This window comes from Puma concolor, chromosome B1, assembly GCF_028749965.1.
Source record: "Puma concolor isolate L17-30 chromosome B1, mPumCon1.1.hap2, whole genome shotgun sequence".
NCBI classification, from domain to species: domain Eukaryota; kingdom Metazoa; phylum Chordata; class Mammalia; order Carnivora; family Felidae; genus Puma; species Puma concolor.
The window spans coordinates 105,763,574-105,791,339 of record NC_141670.1 but is presented as its reverse complement, the minus strand read 5'-3'; the positions used below and the strand labels follow the sequence as shown (position 1 = coordinate 105,791,339).

Sequence of the window (27,766 nt, the reverse complement as noted above, 5' to 3'; positions counted from 1 at the left end):
GAGTAGAGGTAGGATGTGAGTAGAGGGGCTTGATCTGGAGTGATGCAGGCTGAGAGAACTGTTACCCAGCCTAGCGGCATGATTTTTTCCAGATCCTACTAATCTCTGTTCTATTTGTGAAGTAGGCATGAGAGAAGAACACACAGGGCCCTTGCAGGTCCCCGTACTTGTTACCAGTTCCCAAACTGGTTGTGCTCTAGTGCTTTCCTGTTGTTATAATGTTATAATCTCCCTTACACTCCAGATGGCACTAGTGTGGTAGCTGAACTTTCCTGTTTCATTGCATTGTGTGGGGTGGGAATTCTCTGCCGAGAGCAATGTGAAGAAAGGAAAAGGTCCTAACTAGAAAGCTCTTTTCCAGTCTGTAGCACTTGTCCCTCTCTATTTCTTAGCTGCTGTTTCCCTCCCACTTCAGAAGCCAGTTACTTTGGTGTCCTTAAGGTTTCTTCCTGTTTCTCATTTGGCTACCTATTCCTTTTGTATAATCTCCAGACTTGGGCTGGGGTTAGGGAGCAGAGGGCATATACTAGTTTGACATCTTGCACAAGAGTGGAAGCCACAGTATTTTAAAATTATCTGTTTGTGTGTTTGCCCTTCACCAAAATAAGGTCATTAAAGGGAGGGGTTGTTTTATATACTTCAGCACAGTTCATGATGCAAACCTGGTGCCTAGTAAATGATGAAAGAATATCATTTTAATAGGATTCTTTCATTAAAAATACAAATTTACTACCAATGTAGAGCTCCTTTAATGTTGTAATATTATGCATTTATTAAAAACTTAATTTATATTAAATATTTGGGGATCATTTAGATCACTTTAGGGAAGGTTGCAATCCACAGAGTTAAAAAGGAAACAACTAACATAGTATAGTGTTTTAGAATTCTTGAAACATTTAATCTATGTTAATTGGGGCTATTATTGTTATCTCCATTTTATAGATGAAGAAGCTGTAAATCAGAGAGGATAAGGATTTATCTAAGACCAAACAGCTAATAAGTGATGAGCTAATATGTTGGGCTGGAAGTAAGCCCTGGCTTTAATTCTTTAGATAAGATGCTTCTTTATTCCTCAATGCTTTCCTCAGTGGGCATTTGACCATTGGTATTGAACTGATCTATCTCATTCTTTCGTAGGTTTTTATGCTTTGAAAAAGAGTTTAAAGCCAAAGTCCTTACAGAGGTTTTTCCGTGCCCCACATGATCTGTTCCCATCCCTCCTTTTCATCTTGTCTGTTCTTTGTTCACATTTCTCCTGCCACATTGGATAGCTTACTATTTTCCCAACATGCTAAGCATGCTATTCACTGTGTTGGGAATGTCTTTTTCCCAGGTGGTATCTTCACCTCCTTCAAACATTTGTGCAAAGGCAACAATTCGCAGCTGGACTTTCCATGACTATCCTGTTTAAAAGTGCAAACTGTCTCACGTTATATGCATTTTCCACCCTCTTTCCTTGCATTGTTTTTCTGTTAGCACTCAGCACATAGCTCTTCTAGTACAAGTTACAAGTTGTTACTCATTGTATTATTGTCTGCCTTTCCTCATTATTAGTCCAGTGCCTGGCGGAATACCTGGCTCAGTGAATGTTTGTTGAGTGAATGAATATAGGAAGGAAATTTAATTGATTAAACAAAACTTATTAATAATACTTGTTTTATTTTAAAATTTTATTTATTTAACTAATCTCTACACTCAACTTGGGGCTTGAACTCATGACGCTGGGATCAAGAATTGCACGCTTTTTTGACTGAGCCAGCCAGGCACCTCAGTGATAATTGCTTTTAATTAAATTTAAAGTCCTTTTAGTCAAGAACATGCATTTGTGAATAATGTAGAAATTTACTTTAGTTCACCAGGATTTGTTTATCAATTTAAGGTTTCTTCTGAGTTATTTTATTTATTTTTTATTAAAAAAATTTTTTCTTAATATTTATTTTTGAGAGACAGCATGAGTGGGAGAGGGGCAGGGAGAGAGGGAGACACAGAATCCAAAGCAGGCCCCAGGCTCCGAGTTGACAGCACAGAGCCAACACAGGGCTCAACCCCACGAACCACGAGATCATGACCTGAGTCAAAGTCGGACGCTTAACCGACTGAGCCACCCAGGCGCCCCTCTTCTGAGTTATTTAATGCATATCAATTTGTGTAAAATCTCCTGGGTTTCTTGGGAAAATGATATGATTCTGTGTAAGAAAGATAACATAGAATGTCTGTATAAGTATTTGTTTTAATAAACAAGGCAATTTAGTGTTGACAACAAAGTTAGTACTTTGAAAATACTACCTGAGATCTAATTTAATTCTAGTTTTCTGTAAAATATTTTCCTTATGAAACCACTCACCATTGAAATGTTCAAGTAGGTTGTGATTGATGTCACATGGGTATTTTTTAAAAGTTTTTAATGAGGAATAATGTTTTCATTTTTATATTTTAGAACATTATTAGTTATAATCCTCCTTGGGTATATATTCGGTATTTGTGTTCAAATAGTAAGGTAGCAGTTTTCTTGATTAGCCTTTACTTTTATTTAAACATTTATTTTCTTTCTTGTAGATTTGCTTTGAAGTCACGTTGATAACAAATATGGAGTCACCTTTGATAACTTCACCTGGAAAAGAGAATCTTCTTATTAAAAAAACATAAGGAAAACAGATGACCAAAGGAATCGTGCCAAATGCGAACTCAACGTCTTTTTGTATCATCTGGTTTTTAAATCATCAAGACAAATGGCTTGTACTTCAAAGAAAATTATTTGTTCATTGACATTGTTTTTAGCAGTTTAAAAAAAAAATCTTTTTTTTACCTTAACTATACAACTCTCTTATAAAATTAAACACATATAAAAATTTTAAGATCATGTTTAAAATAGCTTTCTTTTTTAGAACTTCAGTGTTTGTGTACCCTATTTTTGCTTGACAAAGTCATCAAAAATTTACAGCAACAGGAAAGATATGGACTTGGAAACTTATGTTATTATAATTGACTGCATTGAATTTAAGTGGACAATTCAAGACATCATCCCTTTTATCATCAGAAATATCATGTAAAATATATAATTCTTAGCTTTAATGTAAACAGAGTTTCTTGAAAATGGCATGGGTGAAATTCTTACGGAAACCTGGTGGCAATCTTGGAAAAGCTTATCAGCCTGGAAGTATGCTGTCCCTAGCCCCTACCAAAGGCTTGTTAAATGAACCAGGACAAAACAGCTGCTTTCTTAATAGTGCTGTACAGGTGAGACCATAATTTCTTGTTTAATTTTCAAAAGTGCTTTTCAAGAAATCCTTTGTTTAATGTTTCTTATACTGTAAATTAAGAGTAAAGTTATTATTGACTGGAAAGCCTTTTTAATATTACTTTTAATTGTATCAAAAATATTTTGGCTTGGCATTTTTTTTATTATAAACAGAAGTGAATATTATTTGTTTAATATAAATGGGAATGTTTTTGCAACAGAATAATGTATATCTATGCTATAAAAACATCTTTTGACTTAAAATGTTTATTTAGTAAGTTAAAAATATGTTTCTGAAATACATAAAATAGTTTTTTTGAATCAACTAATCTATTCCCACCCCCCCCCCCCCCCCCTTTTCTTTTAAAAGGAATCTAGTGGAATCCCCATAGATAGCCTGGGTTGAAATGAGAATGCACAGTTAATTCTCAGGATTCAAACTCCCTTCGCCTTCCACTGCGGCCTTAAATCGTCTCTGTGGTATCATAATTTAGACACCACTATTTTAGTGGAACTGAAAATTAATCCATTTTGCTTCAGTCCTTGTTGAAATTCTTTTAATTAGCAAATATGTACTAACCTTGCTTTTCTGTCAGCATTCTGATATACATTGGGACCCTTAAATGGCAGTCACTGTTCTTCCCTGGCCTAAAGATCCCACTGGCATTAAGTGCTATGAGAAGTGCAGGAAAATATTTATTGAATGGCACTGGATATAGGGAAATACTGTATACCAAAAAAACGTGGAATGAAATGCTTTTAATTTTTTTTTTTCAATGTTTATTTATTTTTGGGACAGAAAGAGACAGAGCATGAACGGGGGAGGGGCAGAGAGAGAGGGAGACACAGAATCGGAAACAGGCTCCAGGCTCTGAGCCATCAGCCCAGAGCCCGACGCGGGGCTCGAACTCACGGACCGCGAGATCGTGACCTGGCTGAAGTCGGACGCTTAACCAACTGCGCCACCCAGGCGCCCCAAATGCTTTTAATTAAATCAGCTGTGAGAAAGGGCTTCTATCACAAATATTTTTCTGTTAACCCTTTTCTAGGTCTTTTTTTTTTTTTTAAACATATATATATATATATATATATATATTTCTCTCTATTTCTGTCCTTTTCTCTGGCTTCCAAAATGCAGTATGTAGTTGTGTAAAGTATACTTACATGGTACAGAAAATGGATAAATATTCCAGTGGCTATATATTTTTTTAAATGAACATTCCATTGCTCTGTACCATGAAGGTTATTTATACTCCTCTACATAGTTATTGCCGTTTCTGTTGCTCATCACTCCTTTGTGTAGATCCGGGTATCACTTATTCTCCTTGAAGGAAGTCTTTTAACATTTCTTGTAGGTCAGATCTGTTGTTAATGAGTTCTTTCAGCTTTTGTGTGTCTGTAAAAAAATGTTTCAATTTTGTTTTTGAAAGATAGTTTTACTCATTAAAGAAGTCTATCTAAGTTGGCAGTTTTTCTCTTTCAGTACTTTAAAGATTTTGGCCCTTTATCTTCTGGCTTGCATTATTTCTAATGAAAAACTGTCATTCTTTGTACCTCTGTATGTAACGTGTCCTTGTTCTCTGGCTCCTTATAAAATTTTCTTTTTTTCACTAGTTTAAAGCAATTTGATATTGATGTGCCTCAACATAGTTTTCTTCATGTTTCTTGTGTTTGGGCTTATTGAGCATCTTAGATCTGTGGGTTTATGATTTTTATCAAACTTGGAAAGTTTTTGACCATTATTTCTGACTGTGTCAGCACAGAGCTCAACGCGGAGCTTGAACTCATGAACCATGAAGTCATGACCTGAGCCGAAGTTGTATGCTTAACTGACTGAGCTACCAGGCTCCCCAACCATTATTTCTTCAAACTTTTTTGTCTCTCTCTTCCTTTGGAGGATTCCAATTATATATAAAAGTGGTTGCCTCAGGTTGTCCCACAGCTCACTGATGCTCTTTTCATTTTCACTCTCAATCTTTTTTTCTTTCTCTTGATTTCATTTTGTATGGTTTCTATTACTATGTTTTCAACTTCGTTAATCCTTTCCTTTGCAGTGTCTAATCTGTTAATCCCATCCAGCGTATTTTGATTTCAGACATTGTAATTTTACCTCTAGAAGTTTGATCTGGGTCTTTTAAAAATCTTTTTGAAGTCTATACTTAACATGTTCAGCCTTTTCTATAGCATCTTGAACATTTGAAATATAGTTATTGTTTTAATGTACTTGTCTACTAATTCTGTCATTCTGCAAATTATGGGTTTCAACTGATTTTTATCCTCATTTGGGAATATATTTTTTTGTTTATTTTAATGTCTAGTAATTTTTTATTGGATGTAAGGCATTTTGAGTTTTATCTTGTTGGGTGATGGATATTTTTATATTCCTAGAAATATTCTTGAACTTTGTTCTGGTATACTTTATTTGGAAACAGTTTGATCATTTTACTTTTAAGCTTTGTCAGGCAGTCCCAGAGTTGTGTTTAATCTAGGATTAATTTATCTACTACTGGACAAGACCCTTCTTTCTTTAATCAATTATCTGTGAATTATGAAGCACTCAACTTTGGCTATTGGGAGCAGGCACTGTCCTGGGTGGGTTTGAATTCTGGGCACTATCCCCTCTAATCTTTTGGAATACTTCTTTCCCCAGCCATAGGTGGTTTCCTCACAGTATTGCCTGAATACTCAAAGGGGACCCTCTGTAGAGCTCTGGTATTTGCTCTGTGCAGCTCTCTCCTCTGCAGTTCTCTGCCCTGCCAATTCTAGCTGCTTTGGTGTCCCTGAACTTCCACCTCTATCTCTTCAATTCAGGAGATCTGTTGTCCCGGATGTTAAAATGTGTGCCATGTAAACTAATTTTCAAAGCCAATCCTTACTAACAAAACAATTATTCAAATAGATTTTGTTAGAAAAAGCCTGACTTCATTTTTAAGAATTCAGAATGTAAATGTTGTTATGTAGTTTGATGAATATTTTTAAAAACCACTGAGAAATAAATTGTGGAGTATGTCTTGTAAGAAATTACTAAAAGTAGACATTATTAAAATTTACCGTTTTCAGTAGTGACGCACTAATTTACATTCCCACCAGCAGTGCATGAGGGTTATCTTTTCTCCACATCCTTACCAAAACTTGTTATTCTTTTGTCTTTTTTGATAATAGTCAATCTGATACTTGTGAAATGATATCTTATTGTTTTGATTTGCATTTCCATGTTGAACATCTTTTCATGTGTCTGTTGGCCATCTGTATGTCTTCTTTGGAAAAATATCTATTCAAGTCCTCTGCCCAATTTTTAATTGGGTTGTTGTTGATGTTGATATTAAGTTTTATTAGTTCCTTATATATTTTGGATAACAACCCCCTATCGTATGTATGATTTGAAAATCTCTTTTCCCATTAATTAGGTTGCCTTTTTGTTTTTTGTTTTTTTTTCTTTTTGTGTTTGTTTTGAGCAAGAGAGAGAGAGAGAGAGAGAGAGAGAGAGAGAGAACACGAGTGGGGGAGGGGCACAGAGAGAGGGAGACACAGAATCCGAAGCAGGCTCCAGGCTCTGAGCTGTCAGCATAGAGACCTGTGTGGGGCTCGAACTCCCAGACTGTGAGATCCTGACCTGAGCCAAAGTTGGACACCCAACTGACTGAGCCACCCAGGTGCCCCTGCCTTTTTGTTTTGTTTTTTAAATATTTTTTTATTTTAAAAAAATTTTTTTTTTTCAGTGTTTATTTATTTTTGGGACAGAGAGAGACAGAGCATGAACGGGGGAGGGGCAGAGAGAGAGGGAGACACAGAATCGGAAACAGGCTCCAGGCTCTGAGCCATCAGCCCAGAGCCCGATGCGGGGCTCGAACTCACGGACCGCGAGATCGTGACCTGGCTGAAGTCGGACGCTTAACCGACTACGCCACCCAGGCACCCCAATATTTTTTTATTTTTAAGTAATCTCTACACCCAGTGTGGGGCTCAAACTTACAACCCTGAGATCAAGAGTCACATGACCTGCCAACTGAGCCAGTCAGGCGTCCTCCTTTTTTGGTTTGTTGATGGTTTCCTTTGCTCTGCAAAAGCTTTTAGTTTCATGCAATCCCATTTGTTTATTTTAGCTTTTTTGCCCTTGCCTAAAGAGATTGGTCCCAAAAAAAGTATTACTGATATCAGATAGAGCTTAGTGCGTATCTTTTCTTCTAGGAATTTTATGGTTTCAGGTTTCACATTCAAGTCTCTAATCCATTTTGAAGTTATTTTTGTATGTTGTGTAAATGTGGTTCAGTTTCATTCTTTCACATGTAGCTGTTCAGTTTTCCCAACACTATCGAATAGACTGTTTTTTCTCCATTGTATGTTCTTCTTTTGTCATACATTAATTGACCATATAAGCATGGGTTTATTTCTGGGCTCTTTGTTCCATTGACTTATGTGTCTCTGTATTCCTGTGTTTACCATACCATTTTGATTACTATAGCTTTGTAGTATAGTTTGAGATCAGGAAGCATAATGCCTCCAGCTGTGTCCTTTCTCAAGATTGCTTTGGCTATTCAGGGTCTTTGTGGTTCCATACAAATTTTGGGATTATTTGTTCTATTTCTGTGAAGAATGTCATAGCTATTTTGATGAGCATTGCGTTGAATCTGTAGATTGCTTTGGGTAGTATGGGCATTTTAAGAATATTAATTCTTCTAATCCATGAGCATGGAATATCTTTCCATTTGTGTCATCTTTGATTTCTTTCAACAAATGTCTTGCAGCTTTCAGAGTACAGTCATACCTCGCTCTATTGTGCTTCACTTTATTACACCTTGCAGGTACTGCCTTTTTTTTTTTTTTTTTTTTTTTTACCAACTGAAGGTTTGTGCAACCCTATATTCAAACACGTCTGTGGACACCATTTTTCCGATAGCATTTGCTCACTCTGGCTTACTCACATTTTTTAAAATCTTGGAGTATTTCAGACTTCTTCATTATTATATTTGTGATGGTGATCTGTAATTACTGGCCTTGATATTACTATTGTAATTGTTTTGGGGCACCACAAACTGCACCCATACGGAATAGCAAACTTAATTGGTTAATATATGTGTTTTAACTGCTTCACTGACTGGCTGTTCCCTCATGTCTCTCCCTCTCTTTGGGCTTCCCTATTCCCTGAGACATATCAACATTGAAATTAGGCCAATTAATAAACCTACAGTGCCCACTAAGTGTTCAGGTGAAAGGCAGCCTCATGTATCTCACTTTAAAGCAAAAGCTAGAAATGATTGAGTTTAGTGAGGAAGGCATTGCAAAGTCGAGAGAGGCTGAAAGTGAGGCCTCTTGTGCCAAACAGCAAAGTTGTGAATACAAAGGAAAAGTTCTCAAAGGAAATTAAAAGTCCTACTCCAGTGAAAATACAAATGATAAGAAAGTGAAAAAGCCTTCTTGCTGAAATGGAAAAAGTTTTAGCAGTCTGGATAGAAGATCAAATCAGCCACAACATCCCCCTAAGTCAAAACCTAATCCAGAGGTAAGCCCTAAGTATCTTCAATTCTATGAAGGCTGAAAGAGGTGAGGAATCTGCAGAAGAGATGTTTGAAGCTAGTGGAGGTTGGTTCATGAGGTTTATGGAAAGAAGCCTTTTCTATAACAGAAAGTGCAAAATGAAGCAGCAAGTGCTGATGTAGAAGCTGCAGCAAGTTACCCAGAAGATCTAGCTAAGATAACTCGTGAAGGTGGCTACGCTAAGCAACAGACTATCAGTGTAGACAAAACATCCTTCTATAGAAAGAAGATGCCACCTAGAACTTTCGTAGCTAGAAAAGAGAAGTCAAAGCCCAGCTTCAAAGCTTCAAAGGACAGGATATCTTGTTATGGGCTAATGTAGGTGGTGACTTTATTTTTTAAAAAAATTTTTTTTTTTTCAACGTTTATTTATTTTTGGGATAGAGAGAGACAGAGCATGAACGGGGGAGGGGCAGAGAGAGAGGGAGACACAGAATCGGAAACAGGCTCCAGGCTCTGAGCCATCAGCCCAGAGCCTGACGCGGGGCTCGAACTCACGGACCGCGAGATCGTGACCTGGCTGAAGTCGGACGCTTAACCGACTGCGCCACCCAGGCGCCCCAGTAGGTGGTGACTTTAAATTGAAGCCAGTACTTATTTACCATTTCAGAAATTCTAGGGCCCTTAACAATTATGTTAAATCTACTCTGCCCATTCCCTCTAAATGGAACAACAAAGATGACAGCACATTGTTTACAACATGGTTTATCAAATCATCCTGCTAATGAGACTTACTATTCAGAAAAAAAAAATCCTCTCAAAATGTTACTGTTCATGACAATGCACTTGGTTACCCAAGAGCTCTGATGGAGATGTACAGTGAGATTAGTGTTGTTTTCATGCCTGTTAACACAACATCCATTCTGCAAGGAGTAATTTTCACTTTCAAGTCTTGCTATTTAAGAAATACATTTCAGAGGCACCTGGGTGGCTCAATCGTCTGAGCATCTGACTTTTGATTTTGCCTCAGGTCATGATCTCAGGGTGGTGAGATTGAGTCCTGCATCAGGCTCGTGCTGGGGATGGAGCTTGCTGAAGATTCTTTCTCTCCCTCTCTCTCTGTCCCTCCCCCCGCTTGGGCACTCCATCAAAAAAACAAACAAACAAAAAAACATTTCATAAGGCTACAGCTTTCATAAGGCTATAGGCATAGGCATTGATTCCTCTGATGGATCTGGGCAAGGTAAATTAAAAATACTCTTTTTTTTTTTTTTTTAATTTTTTTTTTCAACGTTTTTTTATTTATTTTTGGGACAGAGAGAGACAGAGCACGAACGGGGGAGGGGCAGAGAGAGAGGGAGACACAGAATCGGAAACAGGCTCCAGGCTCTGAGCCATCAGCCCAGAGCCTGACGCGGGGCTCGAACTCACGGACCGCGAGATCGTGACCTGGCTGAAGTCGGACGCTTAACCGACTGCGCCACCCAGGCGCCCCTAAAAATACTCTTGAAGACTAATGAATCTAGATGTTACTAAAAACATTCATGATTCATGGAAAGAGGTCAAAATATCAACATTAATAGGTTGGAAGAAGTACATGGATGACTTTGAGGGGTTTACAACTTTAGTAGAGGAAGTAACTGCAGATGTGGAAAAAGTAAGAGAACTAGAATTAGAAGTGGAGCTTGAAGATGTGAATTGCTGCAATCTCATAAAACTTCAGTGGATGAGAACATCTTACAGATGAGCAAAGAGTGGTTTCTTAAGATGGAATCTACTCTTGGAAGATGCTGTGAAGATTGTTGAAAGTCAACAAAGGATTTGGAATATTACATAAGCTTAGTTGATAAAGCAGCAGCAGAGTTTGAGAAGATTGAGTCCAATTTTGAAAGTTCTGTGGGTAAAATTCTGTCAAGCAGTATTGCATGCTACATGAAAATAGTTGGTGAAAGGAAGGCAATGTGGCAAGGTTTATGGTCTTATTTTAAGAAATTGTGAGTGTTACAGCTCTTTTAGAATTTGTCTAGCAGGGTTTCCAGTCCTTACTGGAAGACAACCCCACCCCACCACTGCCAAAAAAAAAGAATTGTACAACCACCCCAGCTTTATACAACCACTACCCTGATCAGTGAGCAGCCATCAACATTGAGGCAGGACCCTCCACCAATAGAATAATTACAACTTTCTGAAAGCTCAGATGATGGTTATCATTTTTGGCAATAAAATATTTTTAAATTAAGGTATGTACATCGTTTTTTAGTCCTAATGCTATTGCACATGTAATAGATGACACTATAGGGTAAACATAGCTTTTATATACACTGGGAAACTAAAAAATTTATTTGACTGGTTTATTGCAGTATTAGCTTTATTGTGGTGGTCTAGAACTGAACCTGCAATATCTCAGAGGTATGCCTGTACAGGTCTTTCACCTCCTTTGTTAAATTTATTCCTAGGTATTTTATTTTTGTTGATGCAATTGTAAATGGTATTGTTTTCTTAATTTCTCTTTCTGATAGCTCATTAGTATATAGAAACAACTAATTTCTACATGTTAATTTTGTGACTTTACTAAATTCATTCTAAGAGTTTTTTGGTGGAGTCTTTAGGGTTTTCTATGTATAGTATCACGCCATTTGCAAATAGTGACAGTTTCACTTCCTTTCAACTTGGATGCCTTTTATTTCTTTTCTTACCTAATTGTAGTGGCTAGGACTTCTTGAATAACAATGACCAGAGTGGGTATTTTTGTCTTGTCCCTGATCTTAAAGGAAAAGCTGTCAGTTTTTCACTGTTGAGTATGTTATTCTATGTCATATATGGTCATTGTTATGTTGAGGTATGTTTCTTTTATATTTAACTTTGTTGAGAGTTTTTATCATAAATGATGTTGAATTTTTGTCAGATGATGTTTCTGTATATATTAAGATCATAAGATTTTTGTTTTGTTAATGTAACATAATGTTGATTAATTTACAGATATTGAACCACCCTTGGATCCCTGGAATAAATCTCACTTGATAATGGTGTATGATCCTTTCGTGTACTGTTGAATTTCATTTGCTAGTATTTTGTTGAGGATTTTTGCATCTGTATTCATCAGAACTGTAGGCCTGTTATTTTCTTTCTTTGTGTGCTGTATCTTTGTCTGGTTTTGATATCAGGGTAATGTTGGCTCTGTAGAATGAGTTTGGAAGTGTTTCTTCTTTAATTTTTGACAAAGATAATTACCAACTCTTTAAATGATTAGTAGAATTCACCTGTTAAACTAATTCTGGGGTTTGAGGTTTATTTATTTATTTATTTTTTCTTTTCAAAGAACCAGCTTTTAGTTTCACTGGTCTTTTCTAAATTTTTTTTTTTTTTTTTAGTCTGTCTTTTATTTATTTCTACTCTGATCTTTATTATATTTCCTTCTACTAAGTTTGGGTTTCGTTCTTTTTCTAGAGTCTTTACATGTAAAGTTTATTTATTTGGACTTTTGTTTCTTTAGGTAGGCCTGTATTGCTGTGAATGTCTTTAGAACTGCTTTTGCTGCATACCCTAGATTTGGGAACGTTGTGTTTCCATTTTCATTTGTCTTAGGGGTTCCCCCCACTCCACATTTCTAAGCAATTCCCCCCCCCCTTTTTTAACTTTTTAAAAATGTTATTTATTTTTGAGAGAGACAGAGCACAAATGGGGCAGGTGCAGAGAGAGAGGGAGACACAGAATCTGAAGCAGGCTCCAGGCTCTGAGCTGTCAGCACAGGGCCTGACGCGGGGCTCTAACTCACAAACCACGAGATCATGACCTGAGCTGAAATCAAGAGTGGGCCACTTAACTGACTGAGCCACCCAGGTGCCCCATTCCCCTTGTTTTTTTATTCAAGTGTGATTAACTTGCGTATTAGTTTCAGGGGTACAATATAAGAATTCAACAATTCAGTACATTTCTCAGTGCTCAAGATAAATATACTCTTAATCCCCTTTATCTATTTCACCCATCCCTGACCCATTGAACTTGTAGCAACCATCAGTTTGTTCTCTGTATTTAAGAGTCTATTTTTTATTTTGGCTCTTTTTTTCCTTGTTTGTTTTGTTTCTTAAACTCCATATATGAGTGGAATCATATGGTATTTGTTGTTCTCTCCCTGACTTATTTCACTTAGCATTATTGCCCTTTAAGAGTCCATCCATGTTGTTGCAGATGGCAAGATATCACTTAAATTTTTTTCTTTGATTTCTCCCTGGCCCATTGGTTGCTTGTAGTCAACATTTTAAAATGAAGTGGATAAGGATTAACTACAATTAGAATAATTTTTGCTATTTTGTTAAAATAAGAGTTAAACTATTACACTGAATAATGTATAGAGAAGTCACACAAAATATTTTTTCTATAGTTTAGATCTAGTGTAATTTAAACATTTTGCTAATCTGGAAAACATTCCAGTTACATTGAAAAGAATCACATCACTAGCCTTATAAGCAGATTATGGAAGCTATTTTCTTTTGGCTGAATATTTTAGAATTTTATCTGATGATGTAACTAAAATTAAGTAGTTATGACATATGGTATGGTTTTAAATTCTCTGAAAACAAAGTTATAATCTTTAATAGCTCACATTTATTGTGTTCTTACTGTGTGTTGGTACTTAACCTGAACACTGTATATTCTCTCTTACCTAATTCCTCCAACAATCCTAAGAGGTAAATACTGCTTTTATCTTCATTTAACTGATGAGAAAATTGAGTTTCAGAAAATATTTTATTCAAGTCAGCCCAAGAGCTGGTAAGCAGTAAATCCAAAATTAATACCCAGGTAGCCCACCTTCAGATGTTATATTATTAAGCAAAGTGCTGTGACACATCCCGAGGTTGTGCTGTCATGGTCTTCATCTTGGTAGATGAATGAATGAATTCCAACACCATGTATTTTATGGTATGATTTGATACGTATGATATGCAAGAAAATTATTAAACATTTTCATGTGCTTTGTAAAACACCTAATTATTTATTATAGATAAATGGATTCTATTAGTTTTCTTTAAGAAAAAGCAACTGTCAAAGGGAATTCTGAAATGACCTTTAGTTATTGAGTAATTGAAAATATAGGAACTCATTAAAATCATTTGTTTTTATTAATCTTTGTTTAATAAACAAAGTTGGGAGAAATAAGTGCTCGTTAATGGGTTTCTAAGTTCTATTATTTGAGAAAATGACTGAAAGTTAAAGGGAAACTTGGAGATCTTATCCGTTTCTTATAATAGTAATTATAGCAACAAATAGCAGCTGGCATTTGTGCCAGTTATGTACTGGGCACTCCTCTAAATACTCTATGTATTATTACATATTATTTAATCCTTACAAGAACAACAATGAAGCAGGCAAAATTATCCTCACTGTACATTTTTCAGATTTTTTAAGAATGATTTTAAGTACTGGATTGATTTATTGAAACAGTTACAGTGGTTTTTATTTGTTCTTGTCTTTTAGTAACAACTAACAAATGCATAATTGCAGCAAATATATTCATATTACTCCTTATTGATGCTTTTTACTGTGCTGTCTCCGTTACCACACAGCTGGCCCTTTTTTCATTCAATATACAGTGACCAGAGGCCTCCTCATTTTTTTTTCTTGCTGTTACATACTGACCCTTATTTGATACACCCTACCTTTCAACTCCAATTTTTTTCCTTGCTAAAGTTCAGTTTGTTCCAAGTATTATAATCACTTCCTTTTTCATGTCACTGCCAAGTTCTCCATTCAGTGTCGCATGTTTCCTGTTCATATAAAATCCTTAACTGAGGAATTAGTTTTTTCTTATTCTGTGTCTGTCAGTTTTTGCATGTGAATCAACAGGAATGTCTTCTAAACCCATCTTATATATATTCACTACATGTATGTAGCAGTTTAATAGTTGCTGTTAGTTTTAGGGGTTGTATATGTCTGTGCACAAGAGATTAAAAGAAGTTATTAGCCTTCTACATTTAAAAAAATATTGAAATCTGTCTTTTATCTTAGTAAGAAAAATTTTATTATATTTCTTTCTTCACTGTTTTTTTTCTTACAATTTTTTAGGTTTTATGGCAATTGGATATATTCCGAAGAAGCTTACGGGTTCTAACTGGACATGTTTGTCAGGGAGATGCCTGTATATTTTGTGCATTGAAGGTAACCTTTTAAAATTTAATTTTATTTGATAGCTTGTTTGGTTTAGTTGACAGATTTGGTTAGTTTATTTGAAATTAAAGTTCATTGTCAAGATGACTTAGAGCTTTGAAGGTGAATTCTTAAAATATGATTTATTCAGCTTTATGGTCCCCCCCTTTTATGGAAGAACAGTGAAAATTAATATTCTAAATAGTATAAAATATTAGGAATGTTATATTTTTCACTATTTTGAAACAATTCTTTATTCATTTTATAAAACGTTTGAGCTACTACTGAATTTTGTGCACCTCTAGTTACTGAGGATACAGCAATGAACAATCTGATAAAGCGTCTGACCTCATGGAGCTTATATATTCTTGTAGGGCAGGGGAAAATAAGTAAGCAAAATATAAAGTATGTTAGGTGGTAATAATTAAAAAAGGAGGGGAAGTAAGTCAGGGAAAGAGAGTAGAGAGTGTTAAGTAGCCAGGAAAGCCTCACTGAGAAAGTTTAAACTATAACCTGGAAGAGGGGACGGAATGGAATATTCCAGGCAAGTAGGGAAACAGTAACTGGAAAGGTCCTAAGGTGAGTATGTGTGACACATTCAAGGTAATCTGGGTGGCGGAAGCTTTCTGAGCAAGGGAGAGAATGATAGGAGGGGAGCTCAGAAGTAAGGTGAATTTTCGTGGCTTTTTAAAACATATCTGCAGATTCTTCTGCACTCTTCCTATCAAAAGGTGGAGTCTAATTCTTTGAATATGGGCTGGCCTTAAGGATTCATCCCCATCAAATAGAATGTAGCAGAAATGATGCTGCAGACATTTGAGATTAGATTAGATTAGATTAGAAAAGCTGGTAAAGTTTCTATCTGGCTCTGTCTGTTGGGGTGTCATTCTTGGGAGTGAGCCCCCATGCTGCCTGAAAGCCAAGCTGGCCACAGCTGTATCAGAAGTCCCAAGCTGATTGGTAGTGCCAACAGCCACCATCAACTGCTCTATGTAATGAGCAACCTTCAGATGATTCTGGGTTCCAGCATTCAAACTGTCCTAGATAACTCCCAGTGGAGCAGAATCGAGCTGTTCTCACCCAAATTGATGATTTGTGATCAAAATAAATGTTATTTGTAGTATCTACATTTTGTGGTGGTTTGCTACGGAGCAATAAATAACTGGAACAGGAGTCCATATTGTGTACGTCCTTCTAGACCTTTGTGAGAACCTTGGCTTTCCTCTTGAGCGATTTAGGAAGTCTCAGGATTGTTTTGAGTGGAAGAGTGATATAATCTGTTTTAATTAGATGTAATATTTCAACTGGATCTGTTTGGCTACTTGGATGAGAATAGATGGAAGAGAGACAAAGACAGAAACAGGAAATCATGTATATAGTAGCATTTCATTTATGTCATTGAGATTTTTACCTAAAAATTACTAAGATTATTATTAAGATTTTATTAACGTGTTTCAGAGATAAACATTTCATTCTTTTACATTCTTGAATATTTTTACACACACATACATACAAGAAAATAAAAAGCGATTTTTATGCTTTATTTTGATTTATATTCCTGAATATAAATCACCAAAGAAGGCAATTTTACACTCTCTTTTTTAGAACATGGCAAAATAGGTTTATTGTTAGGGGATGAAGAATTACCTTAGATCAAATTACAATACCGCATTTTATTTACACCACAGTAAATTTTGGATATTTTGTCCAGTTATAAACACTAGTATAATTAAAATGTCTAGCCTAAATCTTTCATAGCCTTACATAATCACTTACCTGCCTCCAAAACTTACTCCCTGTCTCACGTACTGCACTTTAGCCAAACTGGCTACCTCCTTCCAATTTCTCAGAGCTGGCTTCCATCTGAGTGTTTTCATTGTTACTCCTTTTGTCTAGAATGCTTTTCTTCTAGATGTTTTTGTAGCTTACACTCTTCTTTTTAAATCTTTTTTTAAATGTTTTCATTTATTTTTGAGAGAGAGCATGAATGGGGGAGGGACAGAGGATCTGAAGCAGGCTCCACACTGACAGCAGCGAGCCTGTGTGGAGCTCGAACTCATGAACCGTAAGATCACGACCCGAGCCAAAGTCGGATGCTCAACTGACTGAGCCACCCAGACGCCCCCTGTCTTATTTCTTTTATGCCAGTCCTCAAATGAGGACATCAGTGAGGCCCTCCCTGAGTACCCTAGGTAATAATTAACCTCCCTTTTCTCAGCTTCCCTATTTCTATTATAATACTTTATTTTTCTCTCTTCTATTTTATGTCTTTATTTTTCTCTATTGTGTCTATCACATTCCAACATATAATTAGTTACTTGCCTTCCCCTTACTGCAACCAGAATGTATACTCCACGAAGGCAGTGTTTTTGTCTGTTTTCTAGTGAAGATGCCTCACATATACTAGGCAGTCAAAAAACAGATGACAAATAAATGACACTCTTGTGTAGGATTAATATCTTAAACATTACCTTGAAAAGTTTATTACCTACATAAGAAATGATATCTAAAATATTTTTGCTTTTTCATATTTGTAATTATACCTAAAAATTATAGTTCTAGATATCTAATATCATTTGGCATCTTTATTTTTCAATTTCTTATTTATTTATAAATTAGATTTTTCTTAACAGAAGTGGAACAGGTTTTTGAAATATCTTCCTAGCCTATCAGATGTTGATCTGGAAAAAAAAAATGATTTTGAGGTGACATACCCCTTGAGCTAATTATTTAAGAACTTAATATGACCAATTCTTATTTGGTGGGGTTGTCACTGAAAACCTTTTTCCCCCCACTTTCTCTCATCTAAAGTGATTGTCATAAAATTGGAACTTATTAAATAGTTTTTCTTCCTTAAATTCAATAAGGAAAATGGAAAACCAGATTAATACCTAAATCATGTTTTTGTGAGTGTTTCCACCGTTTTTTAGGCTTAGCTTAGAAATAATGCTTCAAGTGAGGAAAACTGATGATTTGAAAATTAAGACATTTTTCAAAAAATTAAAAGTCATCATCTTTTGTCTGACTTCATACAAATTGTACAGTGTCAGTTTTTATTTTTTATTTATTTATTTATTTATTTTTTTTAAATTTTTTTTTCAACGTTTATTTATTTTTGGGACAGAGAGAGACAGAGCATGAACGGGGGAGGGGCAGAGAGAGAGGGAGACACAGAATCGGAAACAGGCTCCAGGCTCTGAGCCATCAGCCCAGAGCCCGACGCGGGGCTCGAACTCTTGGACCGCGAGATCGTGACCTGGCTGAAGTCGGACGCTTAACCGACTGCGCCACCCAGGCGCCCCCAGTGTCAGTTTTTAAAGACAATTTTAATTAGTGGGAAGTTGTCATCCCATTGAACTTACGTAATTTTTGTTTCTTTTTAAACCAGCATTTGTCATTTTCTGAGGTTTATTTATTTTTGGTTAACATAATTTTAATTCCTATAGCATACTTTTAGATTTATAGCAACTTAGAACTTTTCCTTAAACAACTTGGATCAGAATTAGCTGAGGAACAGTTTAAAAATTGCCCTGACTTCTGACTTCAGCATACTCAATCAGAATCTCTGAGGATGGGAACTGAGAACTCATTTAGTTCTGTGCACACTGACACTTAATTTAGAGACTGGGGCAACCATTTCTATACATTGTTGATAGAAATAAATTTTGTATGGAATTTTAGAGCAAAAGACTATATCCATTTCTAGGTATAGTGTGAGTTTCACTCTGTTATAGTGAAATTACTGAAGTGTTTCTTTAGTTGTTGGCCTTAAGCTTACTGATGTACTTGTTGATCCCCAGACAATATTTGCACAGTTTCAACATAGTCGAGAAAAAGCACTTCCTTCGGATAATATAAGACATGCTCTAGCAGAAAGCTTCAAAGATGAGCAGCGATTTCAGCTGGGCCTTATGGATGATGCTGCAGAGTGCTTTGTAAGTATTTTTGATAATCCCTCAATCAGGATACTAGCTTGTTTTCCTTAAGTGATGTGAATTTTGAGAGGAATGAAACATAAATTTATAACAATAGAAAGGAATCCATACTGCTCAGTGCATCCTTGTCTTACCTGCCCTTCAAAACTCTGTGTGTTTCATGACTTTTGGTTTTGATTTGACATTTATATGTTATTATCATTTTTTTAATGAGTATCTTCACTATTTTCTCAGACAGGTGGAAAGCTCTTTGACTAATGCACTGCTTAACACACTTTCCATGTTGATTAAAGTGTGTCCGAAACAGCATACACAGTCCTAAAATATACTTTTCATAATTCTCATGTTCATAATAGATCCATTATTTAAAATATAAATATATTTAGGGGCGCCTGGGTGGCGCAGTCGGTTAAGCGTCCGACTTCAGCCAGGTCACGATCTCGCGGTCCGTGAGTTCGAGCCCCGCGTCGGGCTCTGGGCTGATGGCTCAGAGCCTGGAGCCTATTTCCGATTCTGTGTCTCCCTCTCTCTCTCTGCCCGTCCCCCGTTCATGCTCTGTCTCTCTCTGTCCCAAAAATAAATAAACGTTGGAAAAAAAAAATTAAAAAAAAAATATAAATATATTTTGTACAATACCAAATTTTATAGTTTATTTTCACTTAAGTGAAATGTCCTAGTACATGGTTTGATAATTCATAGAATATCTAGAAATTTAGGCTTAAATAATTGAATGGTTTTAAATTTCCTGGGGCAGAGGAGGCAGATGTTTAGCTAATTAAAAGAATCCATTGGAGGTGTCTGGATGGCTCAGTTGGTTAAACATCCGACTTCAGCTCAGGTCATGATCTCGCGATTTGTGGGTTCGAGCCCCAAGTCAGACTTTTCTGACAGCTCAGAGCCAGGAGCCTGCTTCAGATTCTTTGTCTCCCTTTCTCTCTGCCCCTCCCCTGCTCGTGCTTTGTCTCCCTCTGTCTCTCAATATTAACATTAAATAAAAATAAAGAATCCATTCGATAGGCTTTTGCTAAAAAGGATTGTTAAAGAAATAAATATTCCTTATTGATCTGTATTACAAATTTGAAATTTAATATGAAATTTGTTTGCAGAGCAGATTTCTTGCGTTAGGATGTTAGTGTAGGTATTGCAAGCCTTTGTCATTGCTATTTGAATGTGAGTTATACAGACTATTAAAATATCCCAAGTAGGATTTTTAAAAGATCAACTGTTTTTTTCAATGTGAGAATGCTGCAAATATGGGAAACTTATGTTTTCTATTAAATTCTACATGTCAGCCACCATGAATTGATTTTTAAAGGGTATTAAAGATATTTATTAAATTAATGTTTCTTTTATTTAATTTTTTAAAAAAGCTAATACTACAAAAGGTGAATAACTGAACGGTATTTGAAGGGTTGATTAAAGAGGAAAGCTGAAAAGCTGACAATATATATGGTGCTGTTAAATTTAACACTTTGGAAAATCCTAAAAAGATTTTTAAATTTATAAAGTTAAAAATAGTTGTATTATGAAGTATCTTCTGTAAGATTCACAAGTCATTTGTCTTTTAATTTTTAAATTAGGAAAATATATTGGAGAGGATTCATTTTCATATAGTGCCAAGCAGAGATGCAGACATGTGTACCTCTAAATCTTGTATCACTCACCAGAAGTTTGCCATGACTCTGTATGAACAGGTGAGATGGCTTAACCACTTTATTAGATATTGTATTTGTTATATTTATTTACATTCATTTGTACTTTGGTATAATATATAACATATATAAATATATGTAATATATGTATTACATTTATGTTTTATGATTGATAAATTAAACATGTTTTTACCTGTAGTGTGTGTGTCGTAGCTGTGGAGCATCATCAGATCCTCTACCGTTTACAGAATTTGTGCGGTACATTTCTACAACAGCCCTATGGTAAGAACCTTACCAGAGATGTTAATAATACATTTAAGCACATTGAGCATTTATTTTATAAAACCATAACATATGTGAATATCTACTCTCTGTCTTAAACTTAAAAAATATGCTGCCATCAGAAGTACTAAGTGACGTCTGTCTCAGTTGGATGTTTCTGTTTTAGCCTAAAATGTATACTTAATGAAATGTACCAAATATTAGTCAAAATTTGTATCTATTTATATTTATACCAAGTTTTTGGAATTGTGAAGCAGAGTTTAAAATGACAAGCTCAATGGTAAATGGAGCTGCACATTATTTCTTCATTTTTGCTAAGGTGCTATCTTTGTAATGGCCCATCAGCTCCATATCCCATCATGGTGATGGAAACTAGGGTAAGCAGAAAGGGGGGGTGGGGGGATGGTGACATTAATTCTTCATTAGATTTATTGAGTTTAAAGCCTCAACATTAACCTGAAATAAAAATTTGCCTATGCTTGGCTGTCCCCTCCCTCCCTGTGCATGAAACATTACTAATTAGGGATCCATATGATCCCTAGACTTTACATAAGAATTGTTTGAACATTTTCTAACAGGTATTTGAGAATATAAATATTTGATATATGGTAAACATTGAATAAATGTTTACAGGTATTTTAATACAAAAAAATAAAGCATGGATCAATAATTATTAATCAGAATAAATCAGTTCAACAGTTAGTTACTAAATGCTATTGGGGCGCCTGGGTGGCTCAGTCGGTTGAGCATACAACTTTGGCTCAGATCATGATCTCCCAGTTCGTGAGTTCGAGCCCTGTGTCGGGCTCTGTGCTGACAGCTCAGAGCCTGAAGCCTGCTTCAGATTCTGTGTCTCCCTCCCTCTCTGCCCCTCCCCTACTCACACTCTGTCTCTCTCTCAAAAATAAATAAACATTAAAAAAATTTTTTAAGGGGCACCTGGGTGGCTCAGTTGGTTAAGCGTCCAACTTCGGCTCAGGTCATGATCTCACAGTCTGTGAGTTCAAGCCCCGCATCAGGCTCTGTGCTGACAGCTCGGAGCCTGGAGCCTGTTTCAAATTCTGTGTCTCCCTCTCTCTCTGACCCTCCCCTGTTCATGCTCTCTCTCCGTCTCAAAAATAAATAAACGTTAAAAAAAATTTTTTTTTTAATGCTATCAATATTTTAATCATTGTACAAAGTGAATATCAGGTGCTTATCTGTTTCATTATAATATTAAACTACCTGGGTTTTTTTTGATATAACACAATATTACTTAAAGACTATTGAATAATATCAATTTGGTTATTTTAGTGTGTTTAGTATCTCTCTTAGTATATAGAGTTGGGGATATTGGTTTAAGGAAACATTCCCTAAACTTCAGTCAATTATAGGTTCATTTTTTTCACTTTGTATGAAAAGTAGGATGGTGTCTGAACAAGGATAGGCCACAAATTAAAAACTATAAAACTTTAAGTCTATTTTGAAACTCTTATATAATGACAGTGCTCTGAGGCAGTATCTTATGTAACAGAGTTAGAGCTCCATCAGTCTCTGTGGTCTACACCACAAATTGCAAGAAACCAGACTTTAAATGGTAATTATGGTTGACCCTTCGGTAACACAGGTTTGAACTGCACAGGTCCACTTAGATGGAGATTTTTCAATAAATGTACGTGCAGTACTGTAAATGTATTACATCTTCCTTATGATTTTCTTAAGAACATTTACTTTTTTCTAGCTTTTTTGTAAGAATACAGTATATACTACATATAACATAAAATATGTGTTAATCAGCTGTTACTGGTAAGGCTTCCGGCCAACAGTAGGCTATTAGTAGTTAAGTTGGGAGCAGGTCAGAGGTTAGTATGCGGATTTTGGACTGCATGAAGGTTAGCGCCCCTTACCTCCATGTTATTTAAGGTTTAACTGTAGTCACTTTCTTTTCATTGGTAATAAGTATTGAATACCAGTTACTGAATTCCAGGCTTAACAAAAATTGTCATTTTAAATGTTAACAAAAACACTATTTTAAATGTACAATTTGAATGAGCTTGTCAGATTTAGTGCATTTTAATACATTTATGAAGTGCTTTAGAAGAATGGGTGCTCTTAGTTGTTACTGAATATTGTACATTATTTAAATCATGAAACTGTAAAGTATATCCAACTCTAGGACAGTTCACATTACTAAGCAGAACCAGAACATCTAGAATGGAAACTAGTAAGGATATTTGAGGTTACATTACATTTCTTTTTGGAAATATTTAAATGGCTGTTTAAAGATACTTAATATTTTGGTATATAAAAATTAGATTCTAAGAGAGACTACACAAAAAGTGGCATAGATATCCTGCCTAGGTTCTAATGAAATGGTCAGCACTCATAAGGCACAAACCTGACCTAACTAGTTTTGGTTTTGACTTCTGCATTAATCAGCAAAGGGCCCTTCTATTAGCTGAAAATGATAACTTCGTTTCTGAGAATTTGAGGCCAGAGAGGGAGCCTTTCCCACAATTTGTTGTTCTTGTTAGGTCAAAGTTTAAACTCAAGTCCCTACTTGTTAAACAATAATGTAAAAGAAACATTTTACTTAAAACTTGGAGCATCTTATTATCTTGTTCATGTAGTTCCAGACCATGTAATAAATGTTTTTCATCATGCACCTGCCAAATTCCATAATTTTTCACTTTATGGAAATTTACTTTATGGTTAATTTTTCAGACAAAACCTGTCTTAAACAGAAAAAATGATCATACCCATATTGAGAACTTAATTTCTTTTCATGCATAGTTTGTTAGATCTTTTTAAAGTTCATAGGACACATTTGGGACTGCTTCTTTCTTTTGTAGCAATGAAGTGGAAAGAATGATGGAAAGGCATGAACGTTTTAAGCCTGAAATGTTTGCAGAGTTGCTACAAGCAGCAAATACAACTGATGACTATAGGAAATGTCCTGTAAGTATAATTTGGAGAAAACTAGTATGCTTATATGTTTGCAAACTTGAAAATAAACATTCAGAAATTACCATGTAAATAGTAATTCTACATGGAATTAATTTTAAGAGTTAATTTTTCAGGGGCACCTAGGTGGCTCAGTTGGTTAAGCGCCTGACTCTTGATTTTGGCTCAGGTCATTATCTCATTGTTGTGGGATCAAGCCGCACATTGGGCTCTGTGCTGATGGAGTGGAGCCTGATGGGGACTCTCTCTCCCTTCACTCTTTGCCCCTCTCCACCCCTGTCCCCAAAATAAATAAATAAACGTTTTTTAAAATGTTATTTTTTCAGTGTTATTTTAGGCAACTCTTTATACCATGTGAGCTATTTATTTAAGCACTATTAAAAACTCTTTGTGAAGGATTTAGTGTATGCTGATTAATTTTTTTAAGTTCTGACATCTGTCATTTGACTAAAGAGAAAGTTAGTTTCTTTTTTTCCCTGTGCCTGGGTGGCTCAGTCAGTTAAGTGTCCGACTTCGGCTCAGGTCATGATCTCGCAGTTTGTGGGTTTGAGCCCTGCGTCAGGCTCTGTGCTGACAACTCAGAGCCTGGAGCCTGCTTCGGATTCTGTGTCTCGCTGTCTCTGCCCCTCCCACTGTTCATGCTCTGTCTCTGTCTCTGTCTCTCTCTCTCAAAGATAAACATTAAAAAAAAAAAATTAAACATTACAAGTGGCATCATTCTTTTTTTTAATGTAATATTACTTCAAGTGTTTTAGGGCTCATTTTTTTAGATTGATTTCTTGTTTTAAAATTACAAAGATACCAAAGTACTTTGGTTTAAAATAAACTTCCTGTTTAATCAATAATTAAGACAAATAGTTTGATAAAAGTCCATTTTAGTATGCTGAAAAAATAGATTTCTGATGTATGTAAAGATTGTTAATGTATAGTACAAACTGTCAGGCATCACCTATGGTATATATGTTTCAGTAATTTCAAAATTTGCCTTTTGTGTTTTTCTTTAGAGTAACTGTGGCCAAAAAATAAAAATTCGCCGTGTTTTAATGAATTGCCCAGAAATTGTTACAATTGGTTTAGTCTGGGATTCTGAGCATTCTGACTTGACTGAAGATGTTGTTCGGAATCTAGCAACACATCTTTATCTTCCTGGGGTATCTCAACTGTTTTCATTCACTTCCTTTTTGTTTTTAAATTCTTTTAAAACATACTCATATATTATAATATACTTTGTTTTTCAGAATTAAATTATCTTTCTAAAGGAAAGATGTAGTGCTGATAAAGTTCATCAAATCAGGCTAAGTGGAATGCCTTTCTTGCGTAGACTAGGAACGGCTTTTAGTTATAAACAATCTTGTGTTCTAATTTGATATCACTCTACAATGGTGATATTGATGATAAATATGTGTGTGTGTAGGGTAATGACCAATATAAATATTAACCTAGAAAGGTTTAAGATACAAAATTCATCTATAGCACTGATCTCTTAATATGCATATTAACATCTTAATATATTTTGAATTGGTTTATATCACCATTAATCTTTTAGATAATTATCTTTTATAAATATGTTAATGTTTGTTCAAATAGGTGATTCAGTAAAAAATTATTAGGAATTGTGTAATTTATCCCCCATTTCCAGTTTATGTATATAAAGTGTCAGTTCTGTGTTATTGGAGACAATGTGTTACTGAACTAAACTGTAGTGATTTTATTGGACTAATAATATTAATAGTTATAGTTAATAGTAATTAATAGTTAATAGTAATTCTGTTCAGTACAATGTCAGTGTACCTTCTGTACTAATATAATAGTGGATTGGGGAAGCTTATATAAGAAGTATTTTTCATAGCTAGTCTAATATATGACTCACCAAATTATTATTCCTCATTTTTAAAAAGATACAGTATTAAATTACATGTTATTATTTTTTTAAACAGCTTTTTTATAGGGTTACTGATGAAAATGCCAAAAATAGTGAACTTCACCTCGTTGGTATGATCTGCTACACCAGCCGACATTATTGTGCCTTTGCTTTTCATACCAAGAGTTCCAAGTGGGTATTTTTTGATGATGCAACCGTGAAAGAGGTAAGTGATATTTTCACTAACTGGGATAATTGTTGTGATTTTTACTTTTTAGGAATAAATGAAGATAATGATATATACAATGTATATCACATAATATAATTATATGAAGTAATGATTGTATGTAAACACTTATTACAAAATTATTATTATATAAAATAATAAATGACCTTTATAATAGCATTGTTAACTTCATACTTTTGTTAATTTTTGAAGCCTGGTTTATTTTAAGGCCATCTTTTAAACCAGTCTATTTCCAGAATAATAAAAATGTGACTAATAAATGTTAGAATGCAAATACACAACTGTCAGTGATCCATATGTATTCCCTTTTGTCTGATGCATAGTTGCTCTGTGTATTTCTTTGTGAATGATTCACAATTGCTTTGTATAATTAGTGATGAAAATTTGCTTGTTTTTTTAATTATTAGGACTCCCTTTTCAAACTTCGTGGTATTCAGAATTAGATATGCCTACTATTATCTTTGGTGAATTATTTATTCAAACATTATAATATCTAGCAAACTAGTGAATAATAATTTATAATAAGAAGTATGTATCAGAATCACCCTTGGAGCTTTTGAAAAAACATACATGCCTGGATTCTTAAATTCTTGATTCAGTAGTATAGAGGCAGGTATCTTAATTTTTTTACAAGTTCTACAGGAGATTCAGATTTTGCCACATTTGAAAACTTGATCTTGTCCATACTGTTTCTAGGCTTATGGGCTTTGAGAATCCTATTATTATGCAGTAAATGGACTTAAAAATGTAAGTTATTTCATTGTTATAGCGAATGGTGTACGGTTCCATATGCTTTCATTTTAATATATAACAAAGGGCCATTTATCAGCATTATGAATTACTAAGTTAATAGAAGCTCATATATTTAGTATGTAGTGACTTTCTGTCTCTTTCTATGAACAATGAACTGCTATGGAAATTGCCCCTCTAGGGGCACCTGGGTGGCTCAGTTGGTTAAGCATCTGACTTGGGTTCAGGTCATGCTCTCACAGTTTGCGGTTCAAGCCCCCACGTTGGGCTCTGCACTGAGAACTCAGAACCTGGAGCCCGCTTCAGATTTTGTGTCTCCTTCTCTCTCTCTGTGTCTCTCTCTCTCTCTCTCTCTCTCTCTCTCTCTCTCCATCCCTCCCCTACTTGTGCATGTGCTCACTCGCGCTCTCTCTCTCAAAAATAAGTAAATAAGCTGGAAAAAAAGTGGAAATAGACCCTCCAGTATTAAAAATTAGAAAACCAAATAGATGAGACAACTTTTTAAGACATTAAGTAGTAGGCAGTTGAACAGAAAAAAGGAAAACAAACAAGACGAGCCCTACAATTATTCCTGCTTACTGCCTATAGATTATTTTTAGGTTGCAATTCAGGGAGGGGGACTCAAACAAAGCCTAGTAGTATCACTGAGTTGAGGAAACCAAAATTGGAATTCAGAGAGGCGAAGATGGCTAAAATTGCTGGACAGATTACCAGAAAAAAACACTGCACAGAGGGAAAGTGCTAGAGACTGTTAAAGGGGTCCCCTTTAATCTTTACCTGAATAGTGATCTGACATGTGTGGGGCAGATCTGCAAAAGATGGGGGGGGGGGAGAATTACTGGAAAACAGAAAGTCAGACAATTTTAAAAATTCATACATGGCTAGGACCAGTTTGCATCTACACCAGTAAGAGTAAAAAGATATTGTAATGCAGGGAGCATCAAGTAGAATCCTTAGAATAGTACCACCTGAATTATACCTAGACTGAATACTGCTCTGCACCTGACATAAAAAGCTTAAAATGAAGCCTTCAAAGGACAAAGATGATCCCACATAAGTTAACAAATGCCAGAATGAAGTCCCAGCACTTTTTAAAGGAACACAACAAAATTCACCCAAAAATATAAATTTCAATTAAATTTCAATATGCTATTTCAAGATAGCATTCAATAAAAAGTTACCAACTATGCAGAGAAGAAGAAAAATGCGACCCATACCCTGAAGGAATATTAATAAAAA

The 27,766-nt window shown here is 35.4% G+C and overlaps 1 protein-coding gene and 1 pseudogene across 2 annotated transcripts in view; both read left to right on the top strand.

The window, feature by feature from the left end:
* USP53 (ubiquitin specific peptidase 53) overlaps positions 1–27,766 on the top strand; it is a 66,528-nt gene that overhangs the window by 12,530 nt on the left and 26,232 nt on the right. The window contains exons 2-9 of one of the 2 annotated variants that reach the window (XM_025921972.2): positions 2,557–3,237; positions 14,777–14,869; positions 18,658–18,792; positions 20,373–20,486; positions 20,644–20,726; positions 23,558–23,663; positions 24,674–24,820; positions 25,607–25,756. In XM_025921972.2, the coding sequence (XP_025777757.1) occupies positions 3,094–3,237; positions 14,777–14,869; positions 18,658–18,792; positions 20,373–20,486; positions 20,644–20,726; positions 23,558–23,663; positions 24,674–24,820; positions 25,607–25,756 (972 nt within the window). In that variant the 5' untranslated portion in view covers positions 2,557–3,093. The remainder of the gene's footprint in view (positions 1–2,556; positions 3,238–14,776; positions 14,870–18,657; positions 18,793–20,372; positions 20,487–20,643; positions 20,727–23,557; positions 23,664–24,673; positions 24,821–25,606; positions 25,757–27,766) is intronic. The other variant, XM_086704309.1, reaches the window with a different exon arrangement.
* On the top strand, positions 10,710–10,775 carry LOC112859186 (U7 small nuclear RNA; annotated as a pseudogene).